Here is an 11,457-nt window from a genome sequence, read left to right as displayed (position 1 = left end):
CGAAATGCACGCGACGAACCGGCGCCTGCTCTCAGCTCTCAACAAACAATCACAATAGTGAATAGTCCCAACTTTGTGCGAGATGTCGACAGCAAACAGATACCTACATATTATTTCCACAATAATCGATAGTGTTAAGTGTACCTATCTACAACCAAACATGGGCATGCCTAGCTATCTTTTTGGTCGTCTGAGAAGTAGATACTTTCCTACCTATTGGTGTACATTAGGAAAGTACGGTCTAAAAATAAACCCAAAAACGCACTTTTTGTAGATAAAGTTTTTGAAAATGTAAAATCATGGTTCGGTATAAAGTTTTTGAAAAATATGTAAAATCATGGTACTTGCTTGCAAAAACTTTCAGGGATCAGTAAGTCCTACTATCAGAGGCTTTAGTGTAACTTTTCAAGGTAACATTAGGTAACTGTGCGTTTCGATGTATGTAAGTAGGTAGATCAATAATTAGTTAAGGGAAAATGTGATTACACAAGGTTCATTCGAGGTTTCGCAGCGATTAAGTCGCGTAGGTTCACCTATATTTCTATCATTTTCTTTGACTCAGTTAGATAGATATATCTACTTACACATTTCTACTTTATTTTCCAATCGCGGAAAATTTCCACAAATTTTCTTCAATTTTCATAGGTTTTTTAAACAAGTAAAAGCATGTGTTTTTTTAGAGATATTATTTTATGACGTAGGCATCCGCTATGAAAGGGTTTTTGAAAATTCAACCCCTAAGGGGGTGAAATAGGGGTTTGAAATTTGTGTAGTCCACGCGTACGAAGTCGCGAGCTACTTATGTAGGTATACAAGAGTAAAATGACGTAGTTCTATAATAATATTTTTGGAGTCGGTGCCAATGAAATTCTAGTGCTGACGTCAGTAAAATGGCGGCCACACGCATTAGCAATTTGCGGGACTAACTCATCTATGCATACCTATTTACTTTGTACGTTTAGTTTTCATCTTGAAGTAAGTATCTATTTGATTATGTTTTGTTAAAGTCATGAACTCACGCGTGGGCGATACTTACGTATTTCGTATTACGTAAGTATTTCGTACGTAAAACAAATTACAAACCAACCCAATTCCAAAGGAACTCTGTTTTTTTATTATTAAATGTGTCGGAAGAATATTGTTTGATCATGGACGTAGGAAGTACTTAAATATTATTAATTCCGTATTCCGAGATAATTTATAAATTAAATTTCATGCCTTAATATAAACTCAACGCTACTTCTACGCGCTTTCTGAAAATGCTATAAACGGCTCACTCAAGCTATCTGCCCAACTGTATCGCTCCATTTTACGCCACAGCATCATAGTGCAACATTGTGGCATGCCGCATGCCACCATGCCACTAGGGCCGCATGGTATAATAATGCACATAGTCGCAATGTAGCAATAGTCGTGCGGCATGGCATCAAATTGTGTCCTGTGACAGACAGGCGAGCGCTAATATTTTGATTCTACAACACCATTTTGCTTCGCCGTAAAATAGACTGCTGCAGCATGTAATGCTGCATTGTCGCATGTTGTTGCTTCGACGTAAAACAGTCTTTACAGCTAAATAAAATTATAGTGATCAAGGTATAATGTACTCCCAGTGGATGAAAAGTCAAACAGTTTATATTATCTACTTAGTAAAAGACAAAGTTTAAAAAGGGGATATAAATAAAAGAGGTAGTAATAATTATGAAAAAGTTGATTTATTATTTTATTATTATAATTATAATAATTATTATAATACAGTTTACAATAATTACAAGCGATCACCAAACGGGGTGAAAGAAAACGGCATATTAAATTATTTAGGCCGCCTACGCAAGGTTCGCGCGGCGACATGCGGCGCGCGGGCGCAGCGCGTCGCACGCGTGGTCGCGAGGGAATTTGGCAGGTCGCGCCTTGCGGGCTCGCGACGGGTCTCGGAACCGCACGTGCGACGCGTCGCGCCGGGTTTCAAAATGTCTCAAGGGCGCGACGCCGTCGCAACGCGAATCGGACGCAGTCGATTCGTTTTTAGGATATAGTCTTTCGAACGCGAGGAACAAAATTACACAAGTCGAGAATATTATTTATAATCGATTCGGATTAAATCGGATTCGAGCGGCGGAAGCGGGGAAGGCGGGGCTCGGCGGGCGCGGCGGAGGAGCTCTGAGCTCACGGGCAGTCGCACTCCTCGACCACCATCTCGGGCAGGTCGCGTTTGATGATGTTGGAGTCTGCGCCGAAGTAGATCAGCGAGAGCGCGGAGAAGCGCACCGGCGCGCAGCACGCGGCGCGCTCGAGTCGCGCCGCCTCCACCACCTGCACGGGGCAAACGGAAATTACACTGCTGCTCTACTTTTGGCGTTTTGACAAGTATGATTAAATAATTGAGGCCGAATTGTAGTTGAACAACTTTTGTTAATTGCTTGTATCATCTAGGTCCTAGGATCGATAAAGTAGTTGGTAAGTAGTTAGGTAATATTTTAGGATCGATAAAGTAGCAGTTGGCAGGTAAGTAGATACTAGTTACGTACCATTATAAGCACTTTACCTATGGCGACAGTTTCACGTGCAATTATTGTAATTAATATCGCACTGTACTAAAAGATGGGTGTACCTGCGAGTGATAGTTCAGGTAGGGCTCGCACACGCCGTGGCAGTAGTTAGCATAGTAGCCTTCTGGCGCGACGATCCAGTCGTCCCAGCCGAGCGTGCGGAAGCTGACGTAGTAGCTCTCGCGGCAGCAGCGGCCGCGCGCGGCGGCGTCGCAGTCCAGCGAGCGGCGGCGGCGAGGCGCGCGCGCAGCTGCACGCAGGCGCAGCAGGGGCCGCGCCGCCGCCGCGCCGCCCAGCCGCAGCCGCACACGGCCCGCGCAGCCGCTGCAGTCCACTAGCAGCCGCAGCGGCTCGCGCGCGCCCGCCGCCGCCCAGCGCCGCGCCGCGCGCGTCACATCCACGCGCTGCCAGCCTCGCCCGCCGTTCCTCCCGCCTTTTCCAGGAAGATTAATTTAAAAAAAATTACATCCTCTTTGGCGCAGTGGTGAGCACTGTGGATGTTCACAGGTTCGATTCCTGACAAGGACAGTTTGGAAATTTATAATTTCTAAATTGTCTCTGGTGTGAGCTAGTGGAAGGCTACGGCCGTGGCTAGTTACCACCCTACCGGCAAAGCGATGCTGCCAAGCGATGCGTTTCAGTAAGATGCCGTGTAGTAAGAAACCAAAGGGGCATGGGTTTAATAAAAAACTGTCATACCTCTTCTAGGTTAGCCCGTTTCCATCTAAGACTGCAGCATCACTTACCACCAGGCGAGATTGCAGTCAAGGGCTAACTTTTTTTTCAGATAAAAAAAGTACACCGTATACGATTGTGAAAGTACCTCCTGCCTCCGTTGCTCCAGCCAGTTCACCAACGCTCGCGTTCCCGTGAACCGTGAACGCCCACAGCGTGTACCGGAGGCGCCTGGAGGCGCGAGGAGTGACTTCCGCGCGGACCATCAGCTCCGCGGCGGCTATCGACAAGCCATGGTCCGACTCCACCTCCTGGCCTAGTCGGAACTCGATCAGACGCTGGCCGTTTAACGTCTCACCTGAGAACAAGGGGCTTTCTATAGACCTTGCTCTGACATCATTCTTGGACTTACCTAAAAATAACCTAAAGTATATTTCACAGCTTAGCAATCATACAGGTGATGAAACCATATTGGTACTTTGATTGGACCACGCCTGCAGACGATAGTCGCTTTTGATACTTTGAAAAACACGCTCGAGTATGTCCTGCAACTTGCGCCTCCAGCAAGCGTCACGAAAGTTGAAAACATAAGCCAACATTGCGAGGTTTTGATTGCGCCGAATCTGTCTCACCGTAAGTACCTCCAAAACATTTTTTCAGACTTACAAATCGTTTAACTTTCGTGATAAAACTGGAAGTTGTTAGGACACAACCCGCTACTTTTAGTTTGGATATACGTATGCTGACACACCGTACGATCACTAACATTTCCTAAAGTCCCTACCTATGAAATGGCTCATCACTCGACAAATAACAGTTGTATACATCGTGGTAGGAGATGGGAAGGTTAGGCTGGGTGCACACGTTGGTCGCCCATGGCTGTAGACTACGCTTCTTCGGTCACTATGGATCCTGGATCAAGTTAGCTCGAAGACACATAGGGAGTCGAATTTGCGCTGCCGTGTGTACACCAGCTTTATTCTTTAATATTTGGATAGCCTTAAGGATATTTAGGAATGTTATCTATTGAATTTTCAAAGTTTCATCAATTGATGTATAGCAACTGTCATCCCACAATGAAAAAAGTTTTTTAAAATTCTAATAAAAAAATTTGGACTACGCAATCTCCAGCGGTGGTAGCCGGATTCGGCGATGGTCGGTTCCGTCCATTTTGTCTCGTCGAAACATCTGCAAGGAAAAAAAATACTTTAGAGTACTTAAGAACTTATCTATCAGCTAATAATTAAATTTCATCCGCATTAATTTAGGCTGTTTTAGAAATCCAAGAACTCTTTGATTTTTCAGGGTTAAAAATATCCTATGTCCGTCCCCAGGATGCAAGCTATATCTCTGTACAAAGTAGATTGATGCCCGCGATTTCATGTATTAGATTTAGGTTTTTTAGGAATCCCGTGGGAACTCTTTGATTTTTCGTAACAAAAAAAAACCTGTCTATCCCCATTCCCCGGGATGCAAGCAATCATTGTACCTTTCTTCAAAATCAGTTAAAAATGGATGGGTCGCGAAAATGTAACAGACAGACACACTTTCACAAATGGTAATACCTCACATTGTATGGATGCAGGTGGATTGAAGTGAAGCTGCGTAAGTTGATGATGGATAATTTTTAAGTTCAATTTTCAATTTAGGAATTATCTCCGTTGAAACTTAAATTATTTCCGATATTATATTTAACTAGCCGATCCCAGCGACTTCGTCCGCGTGGATTTAGGTTTTTGAAAATCCCGTGGGAACTGTTTAATTTTCCGGGATAAAAAGTAGCCTATGTCACTCTCCAGGTCTTTGACTATACCCAGGCAAAATCACGTCGATCCGTTGCTCTGTTGCGACGTGATTGAAGGACAAACTAACAAACCAATAAACCAACAAACCAACAAACAAACACACTTTCACATTTATAATAGGTGTAGTGATATAATTAACATTTTAAAGTCAATTAAAGTAAATAGCCCACTACTGACTGCAGGCATTGCGAAACACACTCTGACTGAATTAAATCACATGGACTCATTGCACTCAATGTCGCATGGTGCAGCGCAGACTAAATAAAAGATAGACAGAAACTGGCTGCTAATAAATGAAACACAAACAAAGATGCCGGTAAACCCACTGAAATGGATGTATTATTTTACTTATACAGGTACCTACGCTGGAAAAGATGTGCCAGATAAAATGACAGTAATTTTTCGTGCCGTTTCAAAGCGCCCCACCAAGTGAACCGAGAATTCCGGAATCCCGAAGCATTCCAGAATTTATAATTTTTATACAGGGCAGACGCAGGTTGGAATCCTGTCGGTTCCGCAATTTTTGATAAGTATGTATTTAAAAAAATGCTACAATGTTTTGGAATGATTCTGATGATTCAGAAGCACTTGTAAAAGTTTACTTGAATGAAACTCTATTATTTTCTATAATGCTCTCGAATACTCTCGAATGTTTTTGACTGTTCTAGAAAATTCTAGAAGGGGAAAATTCCAGCCTTTATATCTTCAAAGCACGCTCTTCAGATTAAAACGCGTACGGTACGGGTACGGTAAGGATGAGGGATAGAGCGCTACCGCACCTTCTAACTAACTTCCTTGATCGTACAAGGAGTAAAGACTCGTTTCTGAGTTTTAGCGGCACGCACATTATAGGATTACTTTAATCGCTTTTCCATCTAGATTGTTTCCTTCAGTCTATGGAGACACCATAGCGAAGGCGGTCAATCGGGCAGTGTAAATTTAGCCATGGTATGGTTCACGGGGTGAATAATTCAAGGCATATCGGATCGAATGCGTCGCCTGCAGTCGAGTGTTATGCAACAATGCCATATTGATTGCTAGTTGTGCTTTCTTGAAAGACTTCTTTGACCTACACGAATCGGTATTACTGTAGTTTGTTTTATGATATCAATACCAACCTACAATCTATTTTTTTAGCTGACGTAAAAGGAAGAAGCATTTTAGCGTTCCTAGAAAACAAAACAAGAGCGGTGATAGCCTAGTGGTTGTAAGTTCGCCCTCCTATTCAGGGAACCGGGGTTTGATCCCACGCATGCACCTCTTTTTGGAATTAAGAGTGCATTTTATTTTTAAGCAATTAAATATCACTTTAACGGTGAAGGAAATTATCGTGCGGAAACCTGTGTGCCTGAGACTTATTTTGCGAATACCTATAAGTAATTAGTACTTAATATTTTGCAAATGTAATTTTATTAGAATAAAGCACAGAAAGGCTCCATAAGGTTCTCAAAGGTGTGTGAAGTCTTAAGTCTACCAATCAAGTCTTACAACCTTCTACAATTTTGAGTTGCAACAGACTTTGCAATACCAGCTTTTCTTAGTCCCAGTTTCATTGTGAACTTGACAATAGAGTTTGGAACCTCACGTTTATTTCTAACGTAGACCTAAGACTTGCTTCTAAAATTTTAAACAAGCGATCTTTTTTTTAGGCTCAACGCACATTGGCAGAGACCCGTCGTCTTTCTTGTCAATGGGGATTACCGACAGAAGAACTATTAATTTTTTTTTGGATTTCAAATTTTTTTGGATTTGCAACTATTAGTTGCAGTACTTATCAAAAATTTGCATGTCGGTTAGTTGACCTTGAAGTTTTTACTCTCCCTAAATCGTCCAACATGCGTAAAGAAGTTTTGACTTCAAAAACTCGTTTTCAAAAGGGAGGCATGACTAAGATCCCTTAATTATTAATAGAATCAATTTCTCCATCTCAAAAAGCAGCTACCCTAAGTTGTGAAAATGTCTCTCTTAACGATCCTCATAGATCCTTGGTAGAAAGGCAATATTGACCAAATAATTATATCATATAGGCCTGATAAGAAAGTTCTGAGATATTCAGCGGGCGATGAAGATTGGAGTTTCTTTATGTGACCAAATAAGAAATGAGGAAATCCGTAGGAGAACCAGAATAACCGACATAGCTCAACGGGTTGCGAAGCTGAAGTGGCGATGGACAGGGTACGTAGTTCGAAAAAGCGATAGACGTTGGGGTCCCAACGGCAAACTCGCACTGGGATTCGATTTCGTAAAGCCTGCATCAATCATTATTACAATCTCAATTTTTCTGATTGGCTGATTTGGTGCGATTCTTGTTGCAACAATGCATTGTAGCCAATAGTGAGCGAGCGTCAACCAATCAGGGGTGATTGCGATTGTGACATTGTAGCTGTCATTCTCCCGCAATCGCGCAGCTGGAAAGCGCAGCGTTTGGAAGAACTCCGACTAGGTAAACAAACGACATCAAACGAGTTGCAGGGATCCGCTGGATTTCAGTCGTGAAGACCGTGGCGTGTAGAAGTCCCTACAAGAGACCTATGTCCAGCCGTGGACGTCTATCGGTTGATAATGATTATGAAGTACCTATGTCCCTACGAGTATCTAAATACTATAATATCGTTTGCTGGACCTAAAAAAAACCCAAATTGTTGAACGATATTAATATTACTATCGTAGCTAATAACATTTAATTGAAGGCCTCGGGATGTTTTTGGTATGAAAACAATTTTCGTTAGAAAATCTAGGCTTTTTATTCCATATCTAGACCAAGGCTGGCATTTAATATGCGTAGATAGTATTGAAACTTCTTTTCGGTAAAATAACAGTCTGATAGTAGTCCTTGACATAAATATTCACAAAAAGACTACCTATTTATTATCATCCATACTAATATTATAAATTCGAAAGTCTTTATGTCTGTCTGATTCTGATGAAATTTAGTAGAGAGTTGGCTTACATCCCGGGAAGGACATAGGCTACTTTTTATCCCGGAAAATCAAAGTTACCATGCGATTTTTGAAACCCCAAAACCACGCAAACGAAGTCGCGGGCATCATCTAGTATAAAATAAAGTCAATTAATTTTATATAGTCACTAGTTTATCCTCGTGACTTTGCCTGCGTGGACTAATGGACAAATTTTACTGCATTAGGGGTTGAATTTTCAAAAATCCTTTCTTAGCGGATGTCTACGTCATAATAGCTACCTGCATGCCAAATTTCAGCCAGATCCATCCAGTAGTTTCAGCTATACGTTGATAGATCAGTCAGTCTGTCAGTCAGTCAGTCAGTCCTGCCGAGATAGATGCCCTGTTGTTAGGTAGGTATTGCCTAGCAACGTTGCTGGTTTCCTAACTTGATACTTATATAAAACTAGCTGATGCCCGCGACTTCGTACGCGTGTGTTTAGGTTTTTTGAAATCCCGTAGGAACTCTTTAATTTTTTGGAAAAAAGTAGCCTATGTCCTTCCCCGGGATATAAGCTAACTCTGTACCAAATTTCATCAAAATCGGTTGAACGGTTGGGCCGTGAAAAGCTAGCAGACAGACAGACACACTTTCGCATTTATAATATTATTAAGTATGGATTCTACGAATAATACTAATTTATTTTCGCTATGAATGTAATGTTAATCGTGGGCATTAAGTGGCCCACTTCAAATATAATGAGAGATGGATGATCCCAGCAAGAATTGTTCCTCCTTGTATAGAAAACTGATTGTTGAAGCATTCCTACATTCCAACCCTTGCTATTATTAGCACCCATTATACAAGCCTTTGCTATCAAAGCTTCATTTGATAGAAAAGCTTTTCTCAAGTGGATTGTTTTCGGAAAGAATAATCACTAATTATTATAAATATTATATGAGCAGTGGGAGCCTAGTGGTTAGGACGTCCGCCTTCTAATCAGAGGTCGGGGGTTTGATCCCAGGCACGCACCTCTAACTTTTCGGAGTTATGTGCGTTTTAATTAATTAAATATCACTTGCTTTACCGGTGAAGGAAAACATCGTGAGGAAACCTGCATGCCTGGGAGTTCTCCATAATGTTCTTAAAGGTGTTTGAAGTCTACCAATGCCCACATGGCCAGCGTGGTAGACTATGGCCAAAACCCTTCTCACTCTAAGAGGAGACCCGTGCTCTGTAGTGAGCCGGTGATGGGTTGATCATGATATTATAAATGCGAAAGTCTGTTTGTTTGTGACGGCCAAGTTCATCTCGTACGAGCATAGATTATGCATAGATACGCTTATAAGCTATAGTATTTTTACGTACTAGGTATATTAAGTCCTTATATATGAAATTGCCTTTTTGTCGTACTGGTCACTTTGATCTCAAATACCTACTTATATTAAGAATTTTATATGTACTTGCACACTTGTGAAAATGCATGCCGGTTTGTCGGTAATTGGGTGTACACCCAAATTTTTTTTCTCTATACATTCTAATTTTTATTCTATTACTAGATTATGCGCGCGACGTCGTCCAAGTGGATTTAGGTTTATTTTCTGTTCCGTGGGTTTATTAATATCCCGCGGGAACTCTTTGATTTTCCGGGATCAAAGTAGCCTATGTCCTTCCCCGGGATGCAAACTATCACAGTATCAACATTGAAATCGGGTGAACACTCTTATAAGTGTCATTTACCTTAGTAAAGTTGTCAATTAATTTACGTAAGCTAATTATTTATTACGTGAGAAAAACTTACAGGTGTAATCGCGGCCTTAGTGGAGGTAGTAAGTAAGTAACTTACAAGAAAATCTCAAGTTTTTAAAGCCAGCTGTTTGTGCTGTACGTTGGTCGTTTATATATCTGTCAGTTTCTCTTTTTACGATATGTACACAGATGAGTATTAAAATTCGATACATAAAATAACATAACACACTCAATAATAATATGTCGTAGTTTAAAGTTTAAGCACACGACACATTTTGGCCGGTGTCCAGGATAACTTTGTTTTAATGCACTTAGAACTTTTTACTAAAATGTCACGTGTAGATACCTACCTAGTGAAGTTGACGAAACTGTTGTTTCAATTTATTGACCGCAATAGTATAGGATCCCGCTATAGAACGACCTTCACCGAGCTGGTTAATGGATGAAACGTATTTTATATTCAATTTAATATGTCAATAAATATATTGCATATGGGTTGCCTAAAAAAATTCAGTCCAGTCAGTCCAAAAAAACAAGGCTGCTAGTTAATTATTACCTTATTATAAGTTTAGATATTCAGCGGGGTAACGCAACCAGCATATTTGGGAAAATTGCTGGCTTGTATAATTATTATCTTTGTATGTAATTTTTTTATGTTTGCCAGTTTCCTTATTCAATTGTGTTTTATTTAAAATAAATATTATGTTTCTAGTTAATATTAAAAATTATTAATTATAAAAGATAGAAAACTCGCTATCTTTCTAGAGGATACGGAATTTAGGAAAATTTGATCTCGATCTCACGTCAATTTAATTATACCTATTTTATAGGATTTGAAATAATCACGACCATTTACTTATTTTTTTTTTAGAAAGTAAATAGGTATCTACGTAGTAAAAAATATTACCCTACTGACCGAGTTTTAATTTTCAGAAATTTTCTTTTTGATTTGTTACTACCACGACCTACATGCCTACTACTGTCTGTCTATCTGCTAGTTTTTCATGGTCCATCCCTTTAACCGATTTTGAAGAAATTTGGTAGGTAGTACAGAGATATAGCTACTTTTATCCCGGAAAATCAATAAGTTCCCACGGAATTTTCGAAAAAAGCCATATCCACTCTGACAAAGAATGGGCATCATAATTATTTGCTACAAGGATAGTTTGAATTCCGGTGACGGATATAGCCTACTTTTTATCCCGTAAAATTAAACGGTTGTAGCGGGATTTTTGAAAAACCGAAACTTACGCGGATGAAATCGCGGGGCATCATCTTGAACATATTAAATTGAATGACTAAATGGTAACAAAAAACAACCTCTATTTACAACTCCACTATGATTTGTACTTACCTTCACGTCGGAAAATTTTGATCGTTCATGTTACGTAAAAAGTTTTCCATGGACGCGACGCGCAACCTCCCCGTACCCTGTTAGCGAACGACTGAGGATTTCGGGGAAACCCTCGCCTTTTATACCCCGGGGGTGGTGAATCATGGCAAGTTTCGAACGAGGGGTGGGTTTTTCTTTTAATGTTTAGCAATTTATTAAGGTTGATATCTTGCCAAAAATGGCCGATGAATGGATTCGTTTTCGGGTAAAGCAACGAATTAGCTGTATTAGCCATAGATTACTGCATAGTTACTAATTTAAGTAAGTAGAATGTCTATTATTGGAGTACGATATACATACTTACGTAATAGATATTTTCTTGGAATTTTCATTTCGAAATGGTCGTAATTTTTAATACCTTACTTAGCGTGCCTAGGTAAGTTTATTCA

At 40.4% G+C, this 11,457-nt stretch overlaps 1 protein-coding gene across 3 annotated transcripts; it reads right to left on the bottom strand.

Annotated features, from left to right (window-relative positions):
* Window positions 1-1,757: 1,757 nt before the first annotated feature.
* On the bottom strand, window positions 1,758-11,114 carry Actbeta (inhibin subunit beta). 3 transcript variants are annotated; one of them, XM_069504030.1, is made up of 5 exons: window positions 11,030-11,114; window positions 4,339-4,409; window positions 3,370-3,579; window positions 2,609-2,979; window positions 1,758-2,310 (listed from the first exon to the last, which is right to left on the bottom strand). In XM_069504030.1, the coding sequence occupies exons 3-5, from the start codon at window positions 3,485-3,487 to the stop codon at window positions 2,164-2,166; spliced, it is 636 nt and encodes a 211-aa protein (XP_069360131.1). In that variant the 5' UTR covers window positions 3,488-3,579; window positions 4,339-4,409; window positions 11,030-11,114; the 3' UTR covers window positions 1,758-2,163. The 3 variants fall into 3 exon arrangements, with proteins under 3 accessions (XP_069360131.1, XP_069360130.1, XP_069360133.1); XM_069504029.1 differs by having other exon boundaries at window positions 4,342-4,409; XM_069504032.1 differs by lacking the exon at window positions 11,030-11,114 and adding an exon at window positions 5,035-5,136 and having other exon boundaries at window positions 4,342-4,409.
* Between the last annotated feature and the right edge of the window lie 343 nt (window positions 11,115-11,457).

The sequence above is a fragment of the Maniola hyperantus genome, chromosome 16 (assembly GCF_902806685.2).
Source record: "Maniola hyperantus chromosome 16, iAphHyp1.2, whole genome shotgun sequence".
NCBI lineage: Eukaryota > Metazoa > Arthropoda > Insecta > Lepidoptera > Nymphalidae > Maniola > Maniola hyperantus.
The sequence above is the reverse complement of the archived record's forward strand: the minus strand, read 5'-3'. Positions and strand labels throughout refer to the sequence as shown.